Source organism: Aquila chrysaetos, chromosome 11 (genome assembly GCF_900496995.4).
Source record: "Aquila chrysaetos chrysaetos chromosome 11, bAquChr1.4, whole genome shotgun sequence".
Taxonomy (NCBI): domain Eukaryota; kingdom Metazoa; phylum Chordata; class Aves; order Accipitriformes; family Accipitridae; genus Aquila; species Aquila chrysaetos.
In genome coordinates, this window is record NC_044014.1 from 16641740 (window position 1) to 16666303 (window position 24564).

At 50.5% G+C, this 24564-nt stretch overlaps 1 protein-coding gene across 2 annotated transcripts in view; it reads right to left on the reverse strand.

Annotated features, from left to right (window-relative positions):
- HPSE2 (heparanase 2 (inactive)) overlaps positions 1-24564 on the reverse strand; it is a 113624-nt gene that overhangs the window by 19066 nt on the left and 69994 nt on the right. For both annotated transcript variants that reach the window (XM_030029821.2, XM_030029822.2), the window contains 4 exons: positions 20611-20784; positions 19853-20024; positions 9085-9132; positions 253-346 (listed from right to left, as the gene is read on the reverse strand). In XM_030029821.2, the coding sequence (XP_029885681.1) occupies positions 253-346; positions 9085-9132; positions 19853-20024; positions 20611-20784 (488 nt within the window). The remainder of the gene's footprint in view (positions 1-252; positions 347-9084; positions 9133-19852; positions 20025-20610; positions 20785-24564) is intronic.

Genomic DNA, 24564 nt, shown 5'->3' on the forward strand with positions numbered 1-24564 from the left:
CGCTGCACATCCCATCCCGGGGCCAGGCATCATGCTGCCTGGTCTGTCCTCCCATCCCCTGCATGAAGGCTGGCTGCATTTAGGCTGGGAGCACAGCCACCCCAAGCAGACACCTGCCATCCCTGCCCCACACCAGCTCCCCTGGGAGCACGCCGGTGCTGAGGCCAGAGCCCCTGCCACCAGCTGTGCCAAGGTCGGCCACCATGGCCACAGTGCCCCCTCGTCCCTTGCAGACCCTTTGCACTCACGCACTTTCTGGATTTTCCTGATCTGGTCAGAGAGCGTGTCTAACAGGCGCGTTTTCAGGAAGTCCGTCACTTTGGCCACTCGGCCATCAATGTAGTAACTGGAAGGAAAATAAGAAGACAAGGATCAGACAGCCGGGAGCAGCTCTGCCACAAACCATGTCCTCCCGTCCCGCTGCTGCCCCATGCCAAGAAGCCTCCTCTGCTCCTGGGGGGGTCCCTGCTTGCACCCTGCTCTGCCCTGGCCCTCTGGCCGTGCCTGTGTCTGGCAGGTGCTTTCAGTCTCCAAAATAGGGTGTGAGGTGGATGCACCCTGAACACTGAGCATGCTGCACTGCACAAACCATGGGAAGTTTTGCACTTTCTTAACTACTGCTGGTTAAACACTGGGAGCAGAACGCCAAAGGCTGGGAGCAAAATGCCACTTGCAAATGCTTTGCAGCACCTTCTGCACTGATGTCACGGAGACTCCATGGAAAGAGACCCTCCGACACGATGCCTGTGATAGCAGCGCCTGGGCTCCACGACCACGGAGATCTTCCGCTTACCTGGCTCACCCCATCTGTACCCGTCCCCCATCTTACGGACACACTGTTTTCAAAATGCAGATAAGCCAGTCAGTCCTGGGCCCAGTATCATTGCTATGGGAAAAACTGCTTTTATGGGATGGCAAAACAGAAGATACAAATCTAAAGGCTGAAACAAAGGGCTCCTTAGCCACAGGAGGACACTACACAGACACCAGGGAGGAGAAGGGTCCTGAGCAGCAAATACCCTCTGAGACACACTGGAAATTGCTGCAGTAAACCCTCAGGAGGGGATGGGGGAGGCTGCCTGTGCTCCCAGCCATGGGAATAACTGCATCACTCTGCCCGCGTTATGGGACACTCTCCATTCAATAGCTGGTCTGCAGGGGCGATTGTACAGAGCCTCTTCTGGTCTGAGAATCACAATTGCTCATGGATGTCCTGCTGCAATAACAACACTTCAGGCTAAGCCCTGATGGTGTTTCTGAGCAAGGATTAGCGACCGTGGGGTATGCGGGCTGAGGACCTATGGCACCAGAGTGAGCCCTGCTCCCAGCACCCCTGCACCTTCCTTGCTCGCTCTTCCAGCAAAATCCACAGCTGTACCTCCCACACAAGAAATGCCATGGCCATTACCTGCAGGGGAAATCCTGCTCTCACTGAAATCCATTCTGCCCTGGGAATGCCAGGGAGCGTTTCCCATACAGAGGGCTGATTCCTGCTCTCCATGTGCTTGCTTATATAAAACACAGCTATAGTGCTGCCAATCATGATGTTAATCATCTGTCTCTGAGTGTGAGAGGAAGGCTCTGAAACGCCACAATACCATCTCCTGGCTCCAGGACATAAGGTGAAGCAGTCTGTCCTGGAGTGCAAATACCCTGTGACTGGCGGTAATCCCAACTGGCTCCTCCTGAGGAAGAGTCTGGGGCTGGCACCTCTGCCCCCATGCAAGGAGCAGTGGCAGCCCTTGCACATCTCCCAGAGGCTCCTCCCAGCCTTGCATGGACACCAGGACGTCTGCTGCAGCATGCACTGGCCTACCCCTGGGACGGCCATTTAGCTGATAAATAGGTTTTGCAAGAGAATTACAGCATCTCTGGCGGGGGCTGGCAGGGCTCAGCCATTGTGTCCCATCCCTCACTGGAGCCACGTCCACTCAGCATTTACCAGAGTTACACAGACCCTTCTCCCTCTCCACAGACTTCAGCCGAGCCATGGGTGCTGGGATGCATAACGGGCTGAAGACCTGGGGTCTGAAGAAAGGCAGAGTCACCTTTCCAGGGCTTTCTCCATAACATGCATCTCATCCGCACCAGCGAGCAGCTGTAGCGGCCCTAGTGGCTGCTTCACTTGGGTGCTGGAATGCAGGAGCATCCCCGAAGGATGACGTGGACTAACTCATCCTCAGCCAGAGCACCCGGCACACATGCAACATGCACGAGTGCTCAGAGAGGATTTTTGTGTCTCACTGCTCCAAGTCACTACCCAGGTAACAGAGTAAATGCACTTGGAGCTGTGCAGGGCTTGGAGCTGTGCAGGGCTGTGGTGAAGGGGGAACAACACCAGCACTAACTGTCCCAGAACAGAAATGCATTACAGGCTCAACTTGCAAATGTATTAAACAAGAACCTCCTCTGTCAACCCTCCCCCAGCCATGCAGTCCCAGCTGTGTCCCCAGCAAAGCACAAGATCATGCCAGTCACACCCCAATTTCACTCCAATGTTGCGTAACCCGGGGAAAGAGGCAAGACGCATTTCTGTATGACCGTGGCACCTGGAAGGTGCTAAGGGCAGAGATTATCTCCGGGGGGGACTTAGGAAGTGTTCAAAATCATTCTGATCAGTTATACACTATCGAACCACTGGCTGCTGGGAGGAGAGCAGATCTGTAAGCAGCAGGCAGTGGTGGGGCTTACAGAGATTACTTTTTAAGACAGAATTACAAAGCAATGGACTCTGGGGATGGCAGATGTTTGGATTTTAGCACAGCACTTAAGAACTAAACAGAAACGATTTTTTCAGACTGCTGTGGACTAAAAACCCCATCACCTGGGCTGAAAACTGGCTGAAAGGCCATAAAAAGAAGGTTGCACTGACTGGGAAAAGATGGAGTTAGAGAGAACTCAGCCTGTGTATGGCCCCTCCAACGCAGCAGGCTTTCTGCAGGGTTCAGCTTGTCTGTGCAAGCCAATATGGTCCCAGAGCCCAGAATAAACCCTTCGGAGAGCAAAGGCAGGCTTGCACCTCCTCATCTCCTTCAAGCACAAGGTGTGCTCTGACTTACAGCTCCGCTGCCAAGGGACAGGAACATCTCTCCAGGAGCAGCCCCAGAGGATGCTGTGCCATCCCAGGGACCGCGCGGAGGGGCAGCCTGGGAAGGGGCTGCTGTGCTGAGCACAGCCGAGACCCTGCAGGGAAGAGAAATGCCCCGGGACAATGCCATAGTCACATTTTTTTGACACCTGCATTAACAACCCAGAGAAATGGGGACTGGTAGAGGAATGAAAGGAAAAAACCACCTGCTTCAGTATCAGGAAATCTTGTTGGTAGCATGTCTCCTGGGGGAGTGAGGAGGGGACCACCTCAGCTTTCGGTATTTAAGCAGAACATGAAGACAATTACAAGCTTCTGTAAGGTAGGCAAGGATCTCTTGCAAATCTGCCTGGAAAGTTATCAGACTCCAACAGGTACTTTCAACCTCCCCAGACTGGGAAAGAAGGAAAATGGCACCAGTTGCACAAGGCTTGTGAGGAAGAGAGAGGCATCGAGGTCTTCGCTGGTGCCAGGCTACTCAGGAATGGGTGAGCTGTTTCCAGCTATAGGCTTTGTCATTGAGATGAGGGCACTTCCTTCTGAGAACTTTAACTGTCAGTAGAGGCAGTATAGAAATCTGCAAAATGCAAACAACTCACAGGCCTTTAAAGCAGGAGAAGCGCTGGTTAGGCGTGGATTATTCCCAGGAGCAAAGGCTGCAGCTTTGCTTATATTTACAATGACTCAGTGCACTTGACTTTAAAAAAAAAAAAAAAAACCTGAACAGTCGCAACTCTCCAACCTCCAAAAAAGCCAGCAGCAGCTGCAGAGAGCTCCAGCGCTGACAAGCACCTCCCTAGGCAGCAGCACGGTGCACAGGCAGCCGGACCGAGCCAGCCCCGGGGACCGCGGCATCCACGTCCTCCTCTCCTGGTGCCGGCGAGGTCTGAGTGCCAAAGGAGACGAACGGGCAGACCCTCCCCAGCATGGGCAGGCGTCTCTGGCAGCTACAACTCTGCAGAGGCAGAGGACATGTAGGCCATGGACAAGCTATTTGTCTCCAGCACAGGCTGGCAGATCTTCCAGTGGGCTCTGGGTATGATGCAGCACCAGAGTTGGCCTCAAAGCCTAGGAGATATCAGCATGCCCGCCGTGGGCACAGACCATGCCATTTCTCATAATACAGGAGAGAATAGATGCGGGCAATTACATGCAGAGCTGACTCATCGTGTCCCCCAGTTTGATGCCACTATCTCTGTAGACAGACAATCTGCAGGAACATGAGAAGAGCCAGCCAAGGAAAAGAGGGCTCTAGCAACTAAATCCTAGATGAGTCATGCATCTCAAGAGGAGAGGCCACGTGCAGCCAGTTTGGGTGCCCTATTATACTACACAAAGCTAAGGCCAGTTCTCCCTCTTCTGTTTGCATTACCCCATTTCTAAAAACCCCATTTGAATATGCCCTAGAAACCCAGGATAGGATCAGTGCACTTTGCAAAGGGAGGTGTGACTGTATCACTCTGGAGGTGGCCAAACCAGAGCACGGCACAGGGGGAGGACTCGGCCAAGGGCTGGGCAGGGATTTGTGCCAGTGCTGGGAAATGCACCACCCCAATTCCTGGCCCCCATCCCTGTCTGGAACTGTAGCAGGAGACTTGAGACACAAAGACATGAGCTGGGAACAGTATTGAGGCAGGGCTGAGCACAGCTGCCAGTCAGAAATGCCCTTGTTCTTGGGCAGGCTGCAAGGCCAGGATGCACAGAGCTCCCCAGTGCCTCCCAGAGAAGGACAGTGCCAGGCACCAGGACATTTATGTGAACCTGGGGCTGGCTACACGTCTCTATCCTGTCACCTCCAGGTCTTGTGCTGCCTTTAAAATGGTTTTCTGGAAAGATCACAATTCGCTGTGTGGGACCATGAGCATCATCCCATGTTTAATGAAGGCAGTGCACTGGCTCCTGGGCAGCTGGTTTCATTTACCTCCTCTTTCATTTTAAAGAGAAACCTTTGCCCCTATTATCTGACCTCTTCTTCTGTTGCAGTTAATTACATTAAAGCCGACTTCCCAAAGCTCAGGAATTTCCGGATCTACTTTGTTGCCTGCTGCTATGGGGAGAGTCTGCTAGGAATTAGGGCACCCGCCTGCCAGGGCTGTCGAGTGGGGCAGATCCCCGCCATCAGTGTGACACCCCACCGCCACCACAGCTGTGAAACTGAGACACCTCTGCAGATAGAGGCGGCCCTGATCCCTGAGCATCTTCCCGAGGAGCGGGCAGAGCCCCTGTCTGCAGCACAGGACACAGGGCAGCCCCACTGCTCCCCCCTGGAGAGGAGAGGCGGGATGTGACCTGCTCCCCCCAGGTAATGACCTGTGGGCACAGGGGAGAGGTGCTGCCCACCTCCTGTCAACTAATAATTGATAAAGAAGAATGACTGCGGGCTGCTCTCTGGCCCTAAAGGCACAACTCACACCCATGCCTTTCTCTGCCCCCAGACAAGGTGCCTCTGTCAGTCCCGCCGGTGGGAGCCATCTCTTGCCCATGCCATCTCCCCAGCCATGCCCTGGCATCGCCTGGGACCGTGCTGGTGGCCAGGGCCAAGATGCTGCCAGGGACTGTGCCCTCCCTCAGACAGTGCAGAGGATGGCAAGCCAGTGGGCAAAGCCGTGCCCTCACCAGGTTTATTTACCAGTGGAGATGGGCCAGTGATTCCTTCATGCAACCCCTTCCTCCAGGCATGACCTCCGAAGACACTGTGCTCTGAACACTCGCAGCAGGCTCATGCGAGCCCAAATACATACCCTTGGTATATACTTTGGTGTGTGCGTGCACACTGGGCAACCTTCCCCTGGCACCTTTGGGAAATCTGCCCCCTGCTACTGCCTCGTGAGCATCTCCACCTGCACACTCAACATGTCTAAGCTGGAAGAGATGTCAACCCAAACCAAGCCCAGCAAAAGCATTTTACGCAGCATCTCACACATGCCCGTGTGCCTGGGATCTCTGATTTGCCACATAGGGCAAGTGACTTTCCATCTTGAAAGACAACATGGCATTCTCCAAGGAGCCACAGGGATAGATGTCCAGTGGCTTTAGAGATGCAAACATTTACTTTCCCTGTAAGTAATAGGGATTTGCGCTTCAGAGGCAGCATTGTATAAGGATTTGTCCATTAAATATGCCAAACTTGGAGTTGTACACAAGACTTTGGATGGAAAACCAGCTGTACAGACTGAGAGAGCACGCCCAGGGATGGAACGGGGCACAGCTGCAGGTTTAAGCGGGCGATGAATCTTCACCATGTGTGAGGATGCCAGCATGGAGCAAAGAGATGGCTGTGGGGAGGCTTCCGAGCAGTGGAAACCTTCATCCAAAGGCTGAGGGGGTCTGCAGTAAACTGAGCATTTACTCACAACCAAACTTAACAAACAAACTAAATTACCAGGGAAAAGCCAAAACTCTCAGAGCCACTGTCAGTCCCACCTGCCACACCCTCCTTTAGTGGAAATTCCCTGAGTGTTTTGAAGCCATTCACACATCCCTCTCCAGCAACACATTACTTCTGAAGAGGGAGGCACTCATGCTGAGTTACATATGTAAGTGAAACCATACTCAGAAAGGCTGGCGAGCTGCTTATTTCCAACCAGTGTCACTTTTCTTTCAGATATATTTCAGATATATTCTGTTTTCACACAGAGAAAAGGGATCCCTGCAATGTATTCCCTTCTCAATTCCCTTTCTGGATCAAGCACAGCCTTTTCAAAGGAATAACAGATTTGACAAATTTATAACCAATATCCCGGGAGAACGTTAGGGTTTGGAACAGAAATATTCATACTTGAAGTTAGACAGCAGTTTAGTTTCCTGCTAGTAATTTTCGTCTTGGATACAAAGGAACTTGTTTTGTTTTGTTTTGCTGTTTGGAGCAGAGGGATGAGACACTGTTTTGACATTTATTCATAAACAGTACAGAAGCCCAGCTCGGAGCTGTGGCCATTGCCAGTCCTCGCAAATGCATACGGGTGCAATCTCCAGGGCTGCAAACCCCGGGCTGGGGGAGAAGCAGCTCCTACACTGCAGTGGAAATGGGTCAGCGAGCAGCGGCTCAGCTCCGCCGACCCTGTCAGGGAGCTCCACCAGCCCTCCTGCTGCAGGTTGCTGCTTCAGCACGGCTGCTCAGCACCAGAGCTGCCAAGCACTTTGCACTGATCCTATAGGAAAAGGTTTCAAAGCAGCCGTGTGGGCAGATTCCCTGCACACCAGGATGAAACTCCACATCTGAAGCCTGGAAGTTTGTTCCTTCAACTCATCCAAGGGCTTGGCCCAGTCATCAAGCCCCATTGCAGAAAGCAAATTCCTGGACTAAGTAAATGTGATCAGCACATCGTGTAATCATAAAAAGCAAACTCCCAGCTGAGACATAGATCATCATTGCACAGCATGAGCCTGTAACACAAATCCCACTCCAAATGCTCTGCTACCCCACTGCCCCCGTGGCAGCAAGCTGCTGCTGCCTCCAGGGAAGCCCCAGGACCCAAACAACCAAGCAAGCAACACTGTGGCACAGCGAGGCAAGCTAAGCTCCCTGAGGAACGGGACTTTGCTGGATGCTGGTCATGCCTGGTGCTATAAACCACTCCAAGATGCCAACAGTTGCTTCTGCAGGAGACTCCAAGGTTAACACACCAACACAGAGACTGTGTGAGAGAGTGTGGGTACACTTGCAAGAAAACCTCATGTCTTAAAACCCACTGAGCTCTTTTTAAGAGCAGGTCTCAATATGGGCTTTACAAACCACGCTGCTACGCTTCAGCAAAGCAACCTGAGCACCCCATGAAGGGTCGCTGTGAAGGACCAACTTGGGGAACAAGCCCTGTGAGCAGCACACACAAGCCCACCTTGGACCTGAGCCCCTGGCTCCCGTGCTCAAGGCCAGTGCCCCTCATGGGAAGTTTAACCCAGGGTCAGAACTAATCCACTTTTTCTGGGAACAGGGGGGTATCACCATGGTTTTTGCTCCAGTGAATGCCTGTCTCTGAAATGTGTCCTTTCTGTGGCAGGAGAGAGTCCTGCCTGCCCCACAAACCCTTTTTCTATCAATTTTGGTGGTCGCCGCTGTGGTTGCACACTGCCTCACCTTTCCACTGGTATTTGCACTCCCACTACAGAGAGCCACAGCCTGCTCTGGACCCTACCTCTGGTCACAGTGTGCAAACTGGGGCAGTTGGAAATAGGAGGAGGAAAAAGGTGTTTATGGATTTTCCCCCAAATAAGAAAACCTTTCACTCCAGTTGGTGCTTGTCACACTCGGTGCTACAGCTCAGAGCTTGCTTTGCTCTTCTGAACTGCAGCACACGCAGGAACCACAAAGAAAATCAGGTATTAGCATCTCTCTGGCAGCCCCAGCTGGGCCTGGATCTTGGATGTTCACCCCCTTTCCATCGACATGTGCTCCTAGAGCTCCATCTGCAGTGTAGGGCAGCAGCATGTCTACAGACATCCGAGACCCTTACAAAATGGAGCGGGGACCGAGATGTTATGCATTTACCATTGGACTAAGCTGCCTCTCCCTCCTCTGGGCCAAACCAGTTTAGCTTCAGGCCAGAGATTGTGGGGAGACAGTGATTGGGGTGAAAGGAAAAGGGCTTTCAGATAGTCCCATACATCTGTCACACGTGGCTTTTTCTTCCCTGTCATCCCCACCCTGGCCACCACTGGAGCTACCTGTCCTCCCAGCTGCCTCCAGGGACTCAGCGGTCCAGCACAGGGCTTTGTTTCCAGCAATCAGGCAGGCCAGGCATGCAGGCAGTGGTATTTTTAGCCTCCGTCTCAGCTGCAGTGGTAAAGGTTAATACATCCCCTCCTGTATTTGTTCGAGAGGCTCCAGAAGGAGGGGCAGAGGCTCTTTCACCTATTTAAATCCAGCAGGAGGACAGAGGAGGTGGCTGTCACATGTCTGCCCCCTTTCACACCCAGAGAGCACATCAGCTCTGCTCCCAGCGTCGTCTGATCACTGCAATTAGTGTTGGAAAGTAGAAGGAATGGTGAATACCTACTGTTGCCAGGTAACAGCATCCACCGTGCTGCCAGCCACTTTCATGAACCTACAGGAAACAGAGGAAGAAACCATATAATCCCAATGTTGTCACAGGGGAAATCCTAAAACAACCAATGCCCATCCTACCTCACGGGATACCAAAGGCGGTCATGACACTCACAGACCCTTTCTAATTAAACATTTGCATCCTCAAATGGAAGGAATTAATTATACATAATACAAATGCTTGTAGCAAGCACAGCTGAGAATAACGGAGTGAAACCCAACTGGCAGCAGAGCTCTGAGCATCATTTTGGGGCAGGTAGGGACAGCTTTTGGAGCACAACAGCATTTCAGGAACAAGATCGTGGGGTATGTACTTAGTTCTACGACTGCAACAACTCTCAATAGCAATTAAAGAAAAAATTTTAAATGCCCATCTTAGAAGGACACACTTCTTCACCCCACATGTATTTAAGCTGAGGAACTCCTTGCCTGGATTCAAGCAAGGACTGCAAAAATGGAAGAAAATGGAAATAAAAACCAGCAAAGCCATTAGATGCAAAGATGCCACCTCCAGCTCAGGAAGCCCCTGAACATTGGAGTATGGGAGGAAAGGCTGGACAAATACTGCTATGTGCTTCCCTTTTTTTGATGCTTTCTTTGGCATTGGCTGTTAGCAAACTGATGGGATTCTGACCTGGGTGCACTTTTGGTTTGTCTGATTCCTATGACTAATGACAGCACTTCCATGCACAAGGTTACAGTGAGTTAAATATATGTATTAGTTTCCTGATGGCTTGTGACCCAACTATCTTAAAGAAAATACATCTCTTCCAGACAGCTCCTCTTTGAGTCAGACTTGAGGCTACACAGGTGTATCTGCTTACACTGCTGATGCCAAAACCAAAGCAATTCCTAATCTTGGGGACCATATGCAACCACCACAGCAGCAGCCTCTAGCACAGGCTTGCTCCCATCCAAGAGGTTTCCTCCCTGGCTCCCTGATCCAGCAATCCAAACTGCACCTTGGGAAACTGCGGCTCCCTTAAGGAAGCCCAAGCAGTTACTATAGTCTTATGCTTAGGGACACAGACATGAAAACACATAAAGGCACACACAAACCGGACAGGCACGCTTTTCTGTTCAGTAGCGTAACGTGCACTGTGTAGCTGATGCATTTGGGAAGTGATAATGTCTGCACATGACAGGTGACATTGGCTTGAGCAAGTGAATGTGATGAGAAAGAAACCAATGCTATATTGCCTCGGGCTGCTCTTGATGCACAGGGATCCCGGGAACACAACAGGAGTCACACAGCTCTCCTGACTCCACCGGGACACAGGCATGAGTGGCACCGAGCCCTGTGACCCCGACTCCCCCATGACAGCCCCATGACTGAGGGTGGGGAAGGAAAGAGAAGGTTTGTGAGGAGAGAGGAGACGTTTTATCAGACTAGCTGTCATGGCAGGGATGAGCAGCAAGCTTTCCAGCACACAAGCCTCTAATCAGGTCTGAAACAAGAGCAGCAAGCTTCAGGCTAAATATAGCTCGGAAACAATCATTCTGACTTTAAATTAATGACGATGGTCAATTATAGACTGGGACAAAAGGGCAGCTGGACCCTGTGAAGCATAAGAGGACACTGGCAAAGGCAGCAGTAATAAATCCCTGCAGACAGAGAGGGAAGAGATACAATTAGAAATGGAAAAACAATAACATGCTGTAAAACCCCGTAGCACTGATGCATCCCTGATTCTGCTGCCTAGCAGTGCTGTGAGCTTCAGTTCCCAGGCTCGCCTTTCAGAAACGCTTTTACATCTCTCTTGAGGGTCAGGCCCGGGAGACCAGCGCCAGGGTGATGGTTTGGGGACAGTTCCTCCCCAGCTGAGCAGGGAGAGGAGACCAGCTGGACCAGCCCCAGTGCAGTCAGAGGGAGAGGTGCGAGCTGCCCACAACTCACACCAGTCATCTGGCAAAAAGGGGATTTTGCAAATATTGCTACAGAGAGCCTGCTGTTCTACAAAACTAAGTGTGCAGAAATATGCCAAAAGGATCAAGAAACTCGACTCCCAGGTTTTAAATGCACAGTACAGGGACTGCTGCCTAAGATGTAATGCATGAAGTGTATAAGAGTGTACTAATGAACTCTAAACTGAAATTATGAACACAATCTATATGGAGTTTGAAGATCAATATATTGCAACTGGGTTTGAAGATTAGCCCTGCTTGCTTTTTAACCTCAAATGTTTTATGTTCTGGCCACAAAATAAGCCATCCTGAACTTTACTAAATCACCTCTTCAGGCTTAGCTTGGCACTCTCCACTCACAGTCCAAAACCATGAGCAGACAAAGCTCAGAGGATGAAGCTCTCCAGTTTTCCTTGCCAATTCCACGGTGCCTACAGCCCTGCTGCAAACACACCCGCTACAGAGGTCTTCCAGCAGGGACTGAAAAGCAAAGCAAACCCTTGGTATAACCTCCAGCATCCCTGGAGCAGCAGAAGCAGGACATCCATCTGTCCCATCTCCCACAACTCTAGGAAGCTCATTGGCCTGTTGTTAAAAAGCTCCTGAGAAAATTTTATTCTAGGACACAGGCCCACTCAGGCAATGCAGTGCAGACCAAAAGCAGGACAGAAAAGGCCCTGGCTTGCTTAGTGTTCCTCTTCTGTCTCCATAAGAGTGAAATAAATGGGTTAGTTTTGGTCATTTTCAAATTTTACCATAAAAGATGCATATCTAGCTCAAATTTTGCTTTCCATGACTGTTTTTCTTTCTTTTTTAAATTTTTTTTCCTTTTATTTAGATTTTTGCAGCATGAAGTTCAAAAATTCCTGGTAAAACTTCAAGTCCTGCCTTAATGGTGGAGTTGTGCCTGGAGCACCCCAGATGACTTGGGCAATGGTCTCTACCCTCCAAAGGGAACCTAGAGCAGCTCAGCAGCCAACAAGTGGTACTGCACGAGCAAGAGATGAAAGCCCAGGGCAGGTGGAGATGCAGTGATGCACAGGTATCTGAATATCTTTGGTTTAGGAATACAGATGTTACTAATCCTTTTATTCCTGTAGCACCTGTGCTGCTCAGACCACGGATTTTGAGGCCGGTGAAGATCCATACAGTCCAAATGACCAGCGCTGGCACATTTTTATCTGGGATTTCCTGGACTGCGCAATGTCCATGTGTGCAGCGCGGCGCAGGCAGAGCAAACCAGACGCTTCCGGGAGGGCTCAGATCCCTGCACATGTGCTGCACAGATGGGCTGGACCGGCGCAGTAAATCTGCCATTTTCCTACACATTGGGCTTTCTCTGTGAGCACCAATTGACCGCGCAGCGCATGTGCAGTAAATCCCCCCCAGGAGCAGAGGGACAAGCTCAGTTCGTGCTGTGCAGGCAATGTGGGCGACTACTGTAGCGATGCCCCGTAATTCAGATGGGTGGCAGCCCCAGGGCATGCCCGTGCAGTATCTCTGGCTGGACCTCCACATATCAGAAACCTGGGCAAATGTGAAAGTCCTCAAAATCTGCTGGGGCAGCATCTCTAGGGGAGAAAGCAGAACATGTCAGAGGCGTGTGGAGGAACAGGAGCCTCAGGCAGGGAGTTTGTGATATGTGATGTGAGGATGAGACAAAGACACTGAGCTCGGATATGTCCATCCCCTTACCCTTGCACCTGCCTGTGTGCCAGCATCCTGTGCCAGCATTACTACTTGTGAGGCCCTGCATTGAGCTAGAACCGAGGCTCAAGCTTGTTTTTAAATAAGCACTGAGAAAAATGTAATTTAACATTTCTCAGTCACCCAAACAGTTCACAGCTCTGTCCCAGAAATGGTAATACTGGCACAAGGTGGGACAGCACCTCACAGGTCAGGAATGAGCTGTGGGAGAGTGGGGCAGGGGGGCTGCAACACCACAAGATGGTATTGACACCAAAACTCTATATTGTGAAACCATGGCTCAAATCTGACCTCTCCCAGAGCATCTCCCATAGCCACATCTCCCAGGACAGCAACTTTCACTTGAGTGTGGGCGCGTCTCTGAAATAGATCTCCTGCCCTGATTCAATACTTGCCAGTCATGGAGCACCTACTGCAACCTTAAGCAAATTGCTCCCATGGTTAATTAGCCTCCAAGTATGTTATTTCTCATCTGAATGTGTCTTGCTTCAGCTTCCAGCCACTGGAACTTCCTAGGCTTATTCCTGATACTTTAAAGAGCCATCTGCATTTGGAAATCTCTTTCCCATGCAGGTAATTGCAGATTGTCATCCTTTAAATAATTAAAAAAAGTGACCCTGTAACAAAGAATGCAGCTGCACAAGGAGGCAAGTTACCACTGCACAGGCTCCCAGGTGGTTTAGCATCATCATCTGACTCCTGGGTGCTGGACTTCACAAACACAGGTTATTTCATCTGCTACTCCCTGTAGTACTTTACTACAAAAGCAAACTGACCTCCCCAAGCCCCAAATGTAGGAACAACACTGGCCTGCCTGTGGTGCCGTGGTGGATCCCTAGAGCTGGGTGGCAAATATCTGCCCTTTGAGCCAACAGTGATGGGTACAAATAGCTTTACCTTGCGTCTGAATTGGTTGGTGAGGGAGACTCAGGCACAGGCTTCACTTACTAACTTATTCAGGTTCCAGTAGCACAATCAAATACCTGCAGCAGCAGAGACAGGTACTAGACCCAACTCATGCCACCAGCTGCAAAGACTTTGACCTGCAGTGCCAGATTTCAGACATGGATTTCACTCTGGGGAGCACAGTCTCGTGGGGACTACATATAATTCTGCTGTTATATTGTATTCTCTATCTGCTCAGCATCACTTTTCTTCAACCAACCTGATCCACTGTAGAACTGCACAAGCCTTCTAGCAAAGAGGTCTTTATGTCCCAGACTGCCCCACCCAGCCTTGGTAATCTGCACTCCAGGGACTCCGGAGGTTGCATGTGGACCATGATGTTGCATTACCACTGATGCTTTTTCCCACCATTGATTTGTCCGGTCCCTTTCTGAACACACACCTCTGGCCTCCACAATACCCTGTGACAATGACGTCTACAATGCCATTGCATACCATGTGAAAAAGCTTCCTCCTTCTTTCCAAAGCTTCCTTCCAAACTACTTTCTGCACTGTGGAAAAAACACCCCATTACAGGCTTATGGGCCTCAATAATGCTCCCTCTGAGCTGTCTGTCTTCTGAGCTAAAAAGGCATAGCCTATTTAATCTCTTCTCACGTGAAGACATATACCTCCACACATCCTCAGCTCCTCTCCCTGTAACCCTCTGGTTCTATTACATCTTCTCTGAGATAAAATGACTAAGATTGTAGATAGCAATCAGAATGAAGGTACACTGTGTACTTATACAGTGGCATAATCTCACCTATGTCTTTTCTTACTCATTTTGTTCTTCCTGTACAGGTGACTGTGATTTTGGCATTCCAGCCATCCAGATCAAGTTTCAGCAACAACAACTGTCTTAACCCTTTCCTCCTGAAAGAGCAATAGTTAAAGCCTTTGCTTATATCTCAGATCCTTGACCCTGCTATATAACCAACCGCAACATGCCTCATTACATCCTTCACACCTCATTTCAATGTATTTATGAACGGATTCACTCATAAGTCCAATGCTACCAGAGCTTGAGTTCATGCTGCAGTGACCTCCTCCTCCCTTTGTATCATTAGTTTAATGTTGCTTGTCTTGTGGCTTGATTTTTTTCACAAAATTCTTGCTCTGGACCTATTCAGTGTCCCGGTACAGTCTGTGGCACCAGCCTTGTGGTAGCTTGCATAAGGGTGCAGCTTCTGGCTCTGCTGACTGAGACACGCTCGCCTCTGCAGCATCACTAAAGAGCCTTAGACCAATACAGCAAGGATGTACTTTTTAAAGAAAGTCAAACAGCCAAAACAGAGCTTCTAAAAAATGCAGTGCTTGCAAGTCCCCTGTGTCGAACAGGGCAGGAGTCCTTGTCAAGGACAGGACAAAGACCTACATATCTTCCTGAAACCCACCCAGAGTCTTTCCCTCTGCCAGATACCGCCTACTCCAGGCTCTCCTTGTTTTTCTTCCCTACTTGAATTTAAACAAACAAGCTCTGTCCATACACTGTCTTTGGCTGCTACTCCAGAACAAGTCACAGATAAAAAGCAATGCCTGGACTGACTGATGTGTGCTGACCTGCTCTGACAGTCACAGCCCTCTTCGCCCTCGTGACGGCACGAACACAAGGCATGGGCAGTCATCATAAAAATACTACCAAAGACTCTCCCATTTTTAGCACCTTGATTTTGCTTTGGCCTCTGGTTGTGTTGGACCCTAAGTGTACAGCCTGTGCCATTTCATGAGCTATAAGCTAACGCCTCTCTCTACCACATAAGCACCAACACTGGAACCTGGGCTAGGGTTGATTTGTGGATGCAGGGAGGAGCGCTGAGGATTGGGACAGCTTTTAACCTGACCCTTACCTGGGCTGCCCACAGATAATCAAGACATCGTCTCCATGCCCGCTCCCGACCCTGCCATGTCCACAGCTGGCAGGGAGGAAGGAGTTCATCACCAGTGACAGACGTGCTTCCTCACCTTTATGGGCTCCTTTCAGAGCACTGTGGAATGACATCGTCACCAAAAGGAGCCAAAGTGACCCAGACGGGTGGTTAACGCTCCACAGGAACTACAAACCAGGAGTAAGAGGCAGTAAAATCATGAAGGATGAGAAACTCTTGTGCCTTGCGAGGTGAGGACTGACATGTGGGAGCTTTCTTGCCTGCTGCTGCCACCTGCCCAGAGGTGCTGTGGCTCTTGACCAGAGGGTGGATGTGCAATGGTGACAGCAGTAGCAAAGAGGGGCCAAGGAGGCTGGAAAGAAGGCAGACAGAAAGCCAAGGATGCAGCAGGTCTGGTGGCTCTGAGAGCTGGGGGATGAGGAGGTAGGGAAAAGCTGTAGCTCCAGACAAGAAAGATTTTCACTTCTCTGGTGACTTCAGCAGGCTCAGGACCCAAAACAGCCACAGAGCATCAACAACAGCCAGCCTAGTGTGGACACAAGTGCCTGCTGGTGCTTATCCTCATGGCACTGCAGCTCCCAACACGGTGGAGGTAACTTCCCAATGCTTGTGAGTGTCCAGTGGCAAAAACTAGACTACACCAGCTGAGGAACAACAGGTCATGAGAGCCCCTAGCCAAATCTGCCCAGACATGCCGGCCTAAGTTTTGTACCAAATGTTCTGAGCTTTAACATGTGTTAGCATGTCTTCTTCATAATAGCTATCCCTCATGTTTCTTCTCTTCCAGCACTGAATGTGTGATTCAGCCATGCATTAACCTTTGTGTCTGATTCCCAATCTGCTGTTAAAATCTATGTTAATTCCTTAGAATCCCACAATTTTTTTCCCTAAGCAAATTCTGAGCACTTCTGGGATTCCTGTACCCGGCAGACGCAGTAGGTAGCTAACGTGGTCTGCTCTCCAACAGCTCAGGCTGCATGAATAGTCTAATTAACACCTCATCAAACTCAACTGTTGGTTGTGTCTGGAGAAATTCCCTCTTGCACCTGTGCATTCACAAGACACTATTTCTAGCCTCCCGCACAGCAGGCCCCAGCCATCAGAGCAATGCTCCATCACTGCAGAGCCCGTCCTTACTTGCCAGCCCAGAGACACACTGATGGGCTCTGTGGCTGCTCTGAGCCATTGCACCGTGCAGGGTGGTGCAAGAGCTCAGGAGCAATAACTCGGCAGTGAAGGGTGTGCAAAGCCAGTGCTGCTGCATTTCAGGCAGGGCTTTCCTCCCCTCACCATATCCTACCTACATCATCAGAAAGCGCATAGGTTTCACCCAGCACAGCTCACTGTCACCTGCCTAAGGACAGCCTTTGCAGCGGGACAGCGTGCGCACACCCCTACGTGCTGCAAACCTTCAGGCGCCTGATCTGTGCTCATCATCTAGCCTGTCTAGGAGACCCCAGAGAAAAGTGGCACCCCAGGAGGGGTTCAGTCCCACCCTGTCCTGGAGGACAGGCCCTAGGATTGGGTCAGAACAGCCCTGGAGGTGTCCATCTCCCACCATTGAGACAGACAGAGCCTGGTGCACGGCAGAGAGCAATGCCCAATTCATGTTAATACTGCCATTATTGCAGGACAAGGTTTAAACATAAAGAATAAGTTTAGCTTGGTTGCTTGAGATAACAGTTAAACAATAGACTACAATGTTTGGAACGCAGACCGTGCAACAGGAAAATGTAATTTTAGGTAATACTTCACAATGGGACTTTTCCCTGAGTGTTTCAGGACATCAGGTAAGTCTAGAGGCTTTTCCTGGGCATCTCTGAGCTCTCGTCTCCCACTTCAGCTCATTTCCATGATTTCCCCCACCAAAACCCACTTCCTCACTTTGTGTAGCAGGGCACTGCTTGCCTGGCAGACTAATCCACCCATCCTGTCTTCTGCTGTGGGGTGTCTCATCTCTCCCCTCCAGCCTTACTTGAGTCATAATCTTCCACTTGGCATATCTCTTCCTACATGGTTGACTTCTGCTGTTCTTCATGTTTTTTAAAATAAGAGAAAAACTTTGCAGATTTTGCATCATCAGGACTATTAACTGAACACACTTTACTCACTGTGGAACCTTCATCCAACTGTGAGCATACATAGACCACTCATGGTGGTCCAGCAAGGCAGACAGCAGGCTTGCCATTGAGAGCACCTTCCTAAATTCCTTCTCCTCTCTCCCGCTTGCTGACTGTGTGGGGCTCATTCAGGATCCCGAGAGGCCTGTCCTGGCTGTGACAGCCCCAGGCACACTCTGAGCCACATCCCATTGACCAGTTCTGCAATGCTCCTGCAGAAGGCAGAGCTCTCAGTAGTGCTAACCAAGAGTACTGAAGAGACCTCAGGGAGCTGCTGGGAATAAAGCTCACACTGTCAAGCAGCTTAGGCATTGGGGTTTATTTGTTTGTCCTTTTGCAACTCCGTTTCCAAATACGGCAAATGAGCATTTAGCCCTTTGTCGTTGTGTAATCAGACTTGTTCCTCTTCTTTACGCCCTGTCTGGTAATAATGGGGTCTTTATGTGGAAAGACAAACAGCCCTTTTCTCACAGGACCCCACGGGCTGTAAGGCCATGCAGGCACGTGCCGCTCGCCATGAGCTGCAGACACCAGGGTTTGGAGTGCAGGACCCGAGGTTTCTCCATGGGAGAGAGAAATGACTTTGAGCGCCTGCGGACCAGGGTCACCGTGGCAGGTGGGGATGGCAGCAGAGAAACAGCATATAGCTTGGAGAGCAGGCATGCTCGTTACAGCTCTTTCAGACCAGTGTGGGGGGCTGGAGAGCCCCCACCATCCCGTCACCAGGGCTGTTCAAACCCTAGCTCTTACCTACCTTCCTTTTCATTCAAGATGGTGTTTCTGCCATCCTCTCCATCAGATTGTACGCTACAGTCTCGCTCCCGGGGTTGCCGTCAATCAAAGCGCAGCTCCAGCAACGCAGAGCCGCCGGACCACCCCGGCCGTGCGACTCGGCTCTTCCGACCCCTCTTCCCTGGGACTCGGCTGCGGCGCACGAAGGGCAAACGCAGCAGTAGGACTTCCCTTTCTCTAAGAGCTTCTTGGCTCTCATCCCTGTTGTTTTTCTTACTCAGCCCGCTCCTCCTGGCGCTAATAGATTTCCTGCTGATCAAGGCTACTACAACATCTTGTAACTCCCCCTGCGCCACTTTCACCGCGCCATACTGAACGTGGGGGCTCCGGCAAGCGATGCGCTCGCACGACATCGGCAGCAGCCATGGGGTGGGAGCAGGGGCTGCTTCCCCACTTTCGTCAGTGGGAGGGATGCTGGCGTCGCAGCTGGTTCAACCAGCTTTATGGTCTCTTTGTGTTGCTGCAGCAGAGCTGAGAATCTGGCCCTGGCTCCCTCCCCGCCTCGCCGGGGACTGCATCAGTGTGCTGTTTATTGTTTCTGCCAGATCATTCATGCAGATGTTAATGAATGCTAGACCCAGCTTTGCTCCCAGCAGAGTCCCTTCCACACCTCCCCCTGCCCAGCCCTGTGCACTGGAGTTTCTGTTTACAGTCCTACAGGGAATTTCCCCTCTGCTGCACGGTCTTGGAGCAGCACAGTCCCAATTCCTGCTGCCAGCAGGCTCCCACACCTCCCTGGTTCCTGTAGCTGTCCAATGTCACCTCCAGGTGTCTGTGTCCCTCACTGTCACCATTCCTTCTCCACCTCTGGCCGCCCCAAACTAGAGACATGCCAATTCTCCTAGGAGGGAGCAGAGGGCTTGGCCGGTGAAGAAAGTTGCTACAGGTTCTTCCTCTGCACAGATGGAGAAAGCACAGGGAGAAGTCACCAAATGGGAAGAGCAAAGCAATTTGTCCAGGAGGACTCTGAGACAACATCTACACTGGTAATTGGTGCCAGGACCCACCTCCTGGCCCTGCAGCCCACAGGCATGCAGGAGCCTGCATCTACACCACTGTGTTATCTTCACATCCCAACAATGTGGGCACGTCAGTCTGCCTATAACTGGGAAACGCTGGGAACGCTTGGGAAAGTGTTAATCAGCCCAGCCCAAAATCCCACCTGGAACTTCTGCAGAAGTTTAGCAGCACAGACGACCATGTCCCCAAGCCCCTGGTACTGCAGTGGCTGAGGCGCACAGAGCCTCGCTGTCCTGGCAGCTGTTGGACATCGGGAAGCCAAAGAGCAAGTCTACCTGCTGCAAAGGGCATCAGTCTCAGGAGGGGTTTCTGATCTCTTCTTGATCAAAGCAACATCACTTACCCTTCCAGGAGAGTGATGACGTTCTTTCTGGGCCTCCCAATGTTCGGCCCATAGAGGTTTGCTCTGGAATAAGTGCGGATAAGCTGCAGCAGGCTTCTCAGCTGGATGTAGTCCTTCCCCAGCTGGCTGCCGTTCACCGAGCGGCCGATCAGTGTCCGATAGTTATTGGGCTCTGGAAAAATAAAAATAGACAAGCAAGGCTTGCCAGCTCTGCTCCTTCATCCGCGCTTCCGGAGAGAGACACACAGCTCACGCTGTCGCACAGCCTGAGCTCCGCAGAGCTGCCTGCCTGCTCTGCGGAGCAGCAGAAGGAACCTCTGAGAAGTGGATGAGGGCCATCACTTGCTCTTCTGTGCCACATCTCCTCCTGTACCCCTTTTGCTGTGTGCTGGGTGAAGGACCTGCACCTTGGTGTCATGCTCCTGTCCCCTTAGGCTCCCCCCCACTTCCCCGGCACGGCAGCCACCATACAAGTCCATACAGCTGCTGCTCTGGCCACCCCAGGGCTGGCTGTGCCCAGCAGCCAGGGCAGAAACATTTCATGTGCTTAATACCAACTGATGGAAACATCCAGCTAAGGTGCTAACACATGCCAGGTCCATCTTCGAGATGGTGCTGCCTTATAGCAGGGGCCTTTAATTCCCTCTGAAACTACATTGGCAAAGCATCCTGGGATCTGCAAATGTCTTCTTCCAAAAGGGAACACCTTTCTGCTACAGCGAGTTCCATTCCTGTGGCTCTCCTGTTCCCACACTCACCATTGCCCAGCTCCCAGGAGATGTTGTACTTTTTGCTGGCACTGTACTTCAGCAGGCTGAGGGCATTGGAGCTGTTCCAGGAGTTGTTGGGATTTCGGCGCAAAGCATTCAGTGCAAAGATCAGGTGAAGGCCAGAGCAGTCAGCAAAGTTATAGAGTTTGTCTAGAGACCTGGCTGGGAAGAAACAAAAAACAGTTTGTAATTCAAATGAAAGCTAGTTCCAGGGAGGTTCAAATGATCCTGCTGTCCATCAGACCTTGCCTTCTGTGTAGGATGAGGCAGGGTCAAATGCCATGCCCGTGACATCTGTAACCGCAGAAATGCACCTGACCTCTGAAACCAGGATAGGATACCAGGTGTGGGCTCATCTCCTTCCAGCAAGAAACTTGGATGCCCTCCACCACCATGTCAGAGCTAGGGGCCATGTTACCGGAGACAAGTGACTTTATAACATCTCTTTTCATTTGTTCTTGGCAAGGAAAGTTCAGCCTTTCCTGTGCTTATCCTGCCTTGCACCTCTTTCAGAGCAGATCCCTGCCGTGCCTGGGGAGCAGAGGAGGAAATCACTGCCCAGGGCTGCCAGCTCACGGCCACCTCTCCCACACGCCACCACAGCCTGCATTCAGCTCCCGCAGCCCCCTGTGCAGTAACCAAGCCCCAGCAATAATCAAGTAGAGCCCCCAAGGTGTGTACGACGCACCTGGCTAACCTCTGCTCTGCACACAGAGAGAGGAGCTTCGTGCCACCCCTTGAGCTTGGGGAGAAAGGAGGGCTCCCTGCCTGGTGACAGCCTGGCCAAGCTCTGCTGCTGGGGTGGCCCTCCTGGGATGCTGGCATCTTTGCAGGATTCATGTCCTACCTGCTGGCCCCAAAACTCCCCAGCTGGCATTGTCCCTGCTGCACTGTAGCCTTGATGAGCAATGGGGGACCAGCCAGCAGCAGCAGGAGAGACCAAAGAAAGAGCTGACCCACTATTCAGGGAGGAGTGACATTAACACAGGGCGCTGCTGGGAGACCCAAAATGCTTAATGCCTTTTTTTGTTTCAATCTTGCCTAAAAACTCAAAAGCGATCAAATGCCTGACAAAGTTAATGCCAGTGTTAGCAGGATACGAACTCACACGACAGCAAGGAGATTTGGTGAGAGAGTAATTAGATAACTGTGGTGTTTTCAATCATCCCTGCCTGTTGAACTGCATCCCAGGACACTCGGCGAGCTTCCTGAAGCAGCCTCAGAGATGCAACCACTTAACTTTGAGGAGCCACCAGGGATGGGGAGGTTCCAGGGGGCTGGGGAGGGCAGACCGAGGGCTCCGCTTTCAGAAGAGGGGAAGGAGGCGCTGGGGATTTACGGAGTAGGCAGACCGGCTTCAGGTCCCAGAAAAATACTTGGACAAATAATCAAGCTGCTTGTCAGCACTTACAAAATATAAGGAGATGATCAACAGCCACAGGAATGTGTCAAGAACAAATCACGCTGAAGCAAACTACTGACAGGAGAGCAGGGCTTGCGGGCAGCAAAGCAGTCATTTAGGTCTTATACCTTGATGGTTTTTAAGGCTTTTGACATGACTGCACATGATCGTCTCTCCAGAAAGTGAGGTAACCCTGGTCTAGACTGAACCGCAGTAAGAAATATGCACAGTGAGAGCAGCTACCAGTAATTTGCTGTTAAACTGAAGGGTCTAGGCAGCCTGCTCTGGGTCTTTTTATGCATTTACAATGAAGAAGGGTATATAGGAGTGGAGGATACATACATCAGACTTGCCATGGTACTAAGGTGATAGCATGCACCACCATGGCCAAGGCAGATGAAGGGGATGAGAGGAGGTGACTGCATGCTCAGGCAATTGCTCTAAGCCCAGGGGTAATGCTCCAAGACTCCCTGTACCCACACTGCCTGGCCAAGGTGCAAGTGAGATGGTGACAGCCGGGAGCTGCTCGCTCCGGTCAAGATAAACTCCTCACAGCCTGTATGTCTGCATTTATTTTGTTGCCTTTCCAGGTCACTGAAAGCCTCGGTGAATATGGATCCAGCTCTGAGGTCTGAGAAGAATAAACTTATTTTAAAAGTAATGTTTTACGTTTATTATTCAGCTGACCGAATAGCTAACATTTAATGGAATGCAGCAAAGTCATGGAAAGGAAAAGAAAGGAAAAATGTGGAAAAGAAATTCCTAATCCCTTTCACAACCTTTTTCTAAACGCTACTGGTTGTTTGAGTGAAAAGTAGCTGAATTAGATTAATCTAATGTATTCATCCCACTGGTTCAGGCACATTAGCTGTTTTTCTGGATGTTTAGTGAATTAGAGACAGATACAGTTACTTAATACTCAATTACTTCAGACCTCCAGGCAAAAAGCTGCACTTGAGATGAGACTCCTATAAAGAGGATAAGATAGACACCTAAATGACAACATGAAGATAGCAAAAAGGTGTTACCTGCAGTTCCCCTGCTAGAAATGAAGCCTTTTTGCTGGCGCAAAACAGTTGTAGTTCTTAACTATTACAGGAGGGGATTTGGTTCATGTTTAGGAGCCTCTGCAGAGGTCTGGGAATTGATTTTCCATGCATCCACCGGAGGAAACAAGCCGTCTGTTAATCCCAGTGCAGGGCCTGCCACTGTGAAATTTTATTTTCCCCATGACACTTATTTTGTTTCCGTGCGCCTGGACACAGAGATGCCACGTGTATTTCATGTTCTGCCATGACTTTCCAAGCTGGAAACCTCAGCGATCAGGGGAGAGAGCTAGGAGAACACACAGATGTCTGAGGGTTGCTCCTGCACGTTCCCAGTGGTCTCCCAGCACACAAACCTACCTGCAGACTGCAAAGAGGCCACAAAGCAGAAAACTACTAATAAACCTACCTCTCCATCAAATCAGATTGTTAATACAGGCACTCTTGGTATCAAGAGTATCAGGTATCAAGTCCACTTATCTCCTTCATCCTTGGCAGCTGTCTTGGCATAGTGTGAACCTGGAAGCACCAGTCTCTCCAGTGACTCTAGCAGAGCCTTGATGACCAGTTTGCACAAGACACCCAACCATTAGTGGTTAAAGGGCATGTCTGACCCCTCCTGAGATGACTGCCTTAAACTGGACGTCTCTGTTGCAGATGGCTGCAGTTAGATGAGAAGAGTACTGTCATGGGTGGCTAAAGCACAAAAAGAAGCAAATTTAGAAGACCTCAAGTGATGTCCAGCCCTCCATAAGTACAAACAGGGCCAAAAGAGAATGCTATAAATATTTTACTGCCACGACTAGGGATGGCCACATTACCTCTGAGCAATGAGAACATGAAGAATCGCAGTATTATTAACAGCTGGCTAAAACTCACTTTGAATTCTGGATAATTGCACTGTTTTTTCTTCATCAAACACAGAAAATCTTGCAGGAGTTTAACCTTTCCCCAGCTAACAGATCATTAGGCAAGGCTTTCACAAAGCATTTCAATAGAAAAAGCTATTGTCATACCAGAGTGAATCTTAATAGAGCAGAACTGGATTTATAAGACATTCTCCCTGCCCCTTCTCCCCATCTGCCCAGGGCAGAGATGCACATGCTCAGCACTCACGTGCCACTGAGCTCAGGGAGAAGGAATAAGGCAAAAAAAAAAAAGAAAAAAATTTAAAAAAACAAGAATTAAACAAAAGTGCAAGGATGCTGAGAGTCAGCTTCTGCCATGTACTAATGTTCACGTAGTTGGAGCGAGGCTAACCAAGGCAGCAAAGCTATGTGCTCTGTTCCCTCGCACACAGCGGCAGTGCTTGCTGGCAGGTTTCAGCAGGGATGGGCGCCTGCCTCAGTAGGTTTGGGACTAACAGCAGTCAGTAAGCAGAGACAGAGGCCCCATGGCCCTGCCACAAAAAAGAAATCAGACGGTACTTGGGCTTTCTCAACCTTTTACATCCGTGGTTGCAGAGGCTTGAATGCATCTGGAGAGTGAATATCA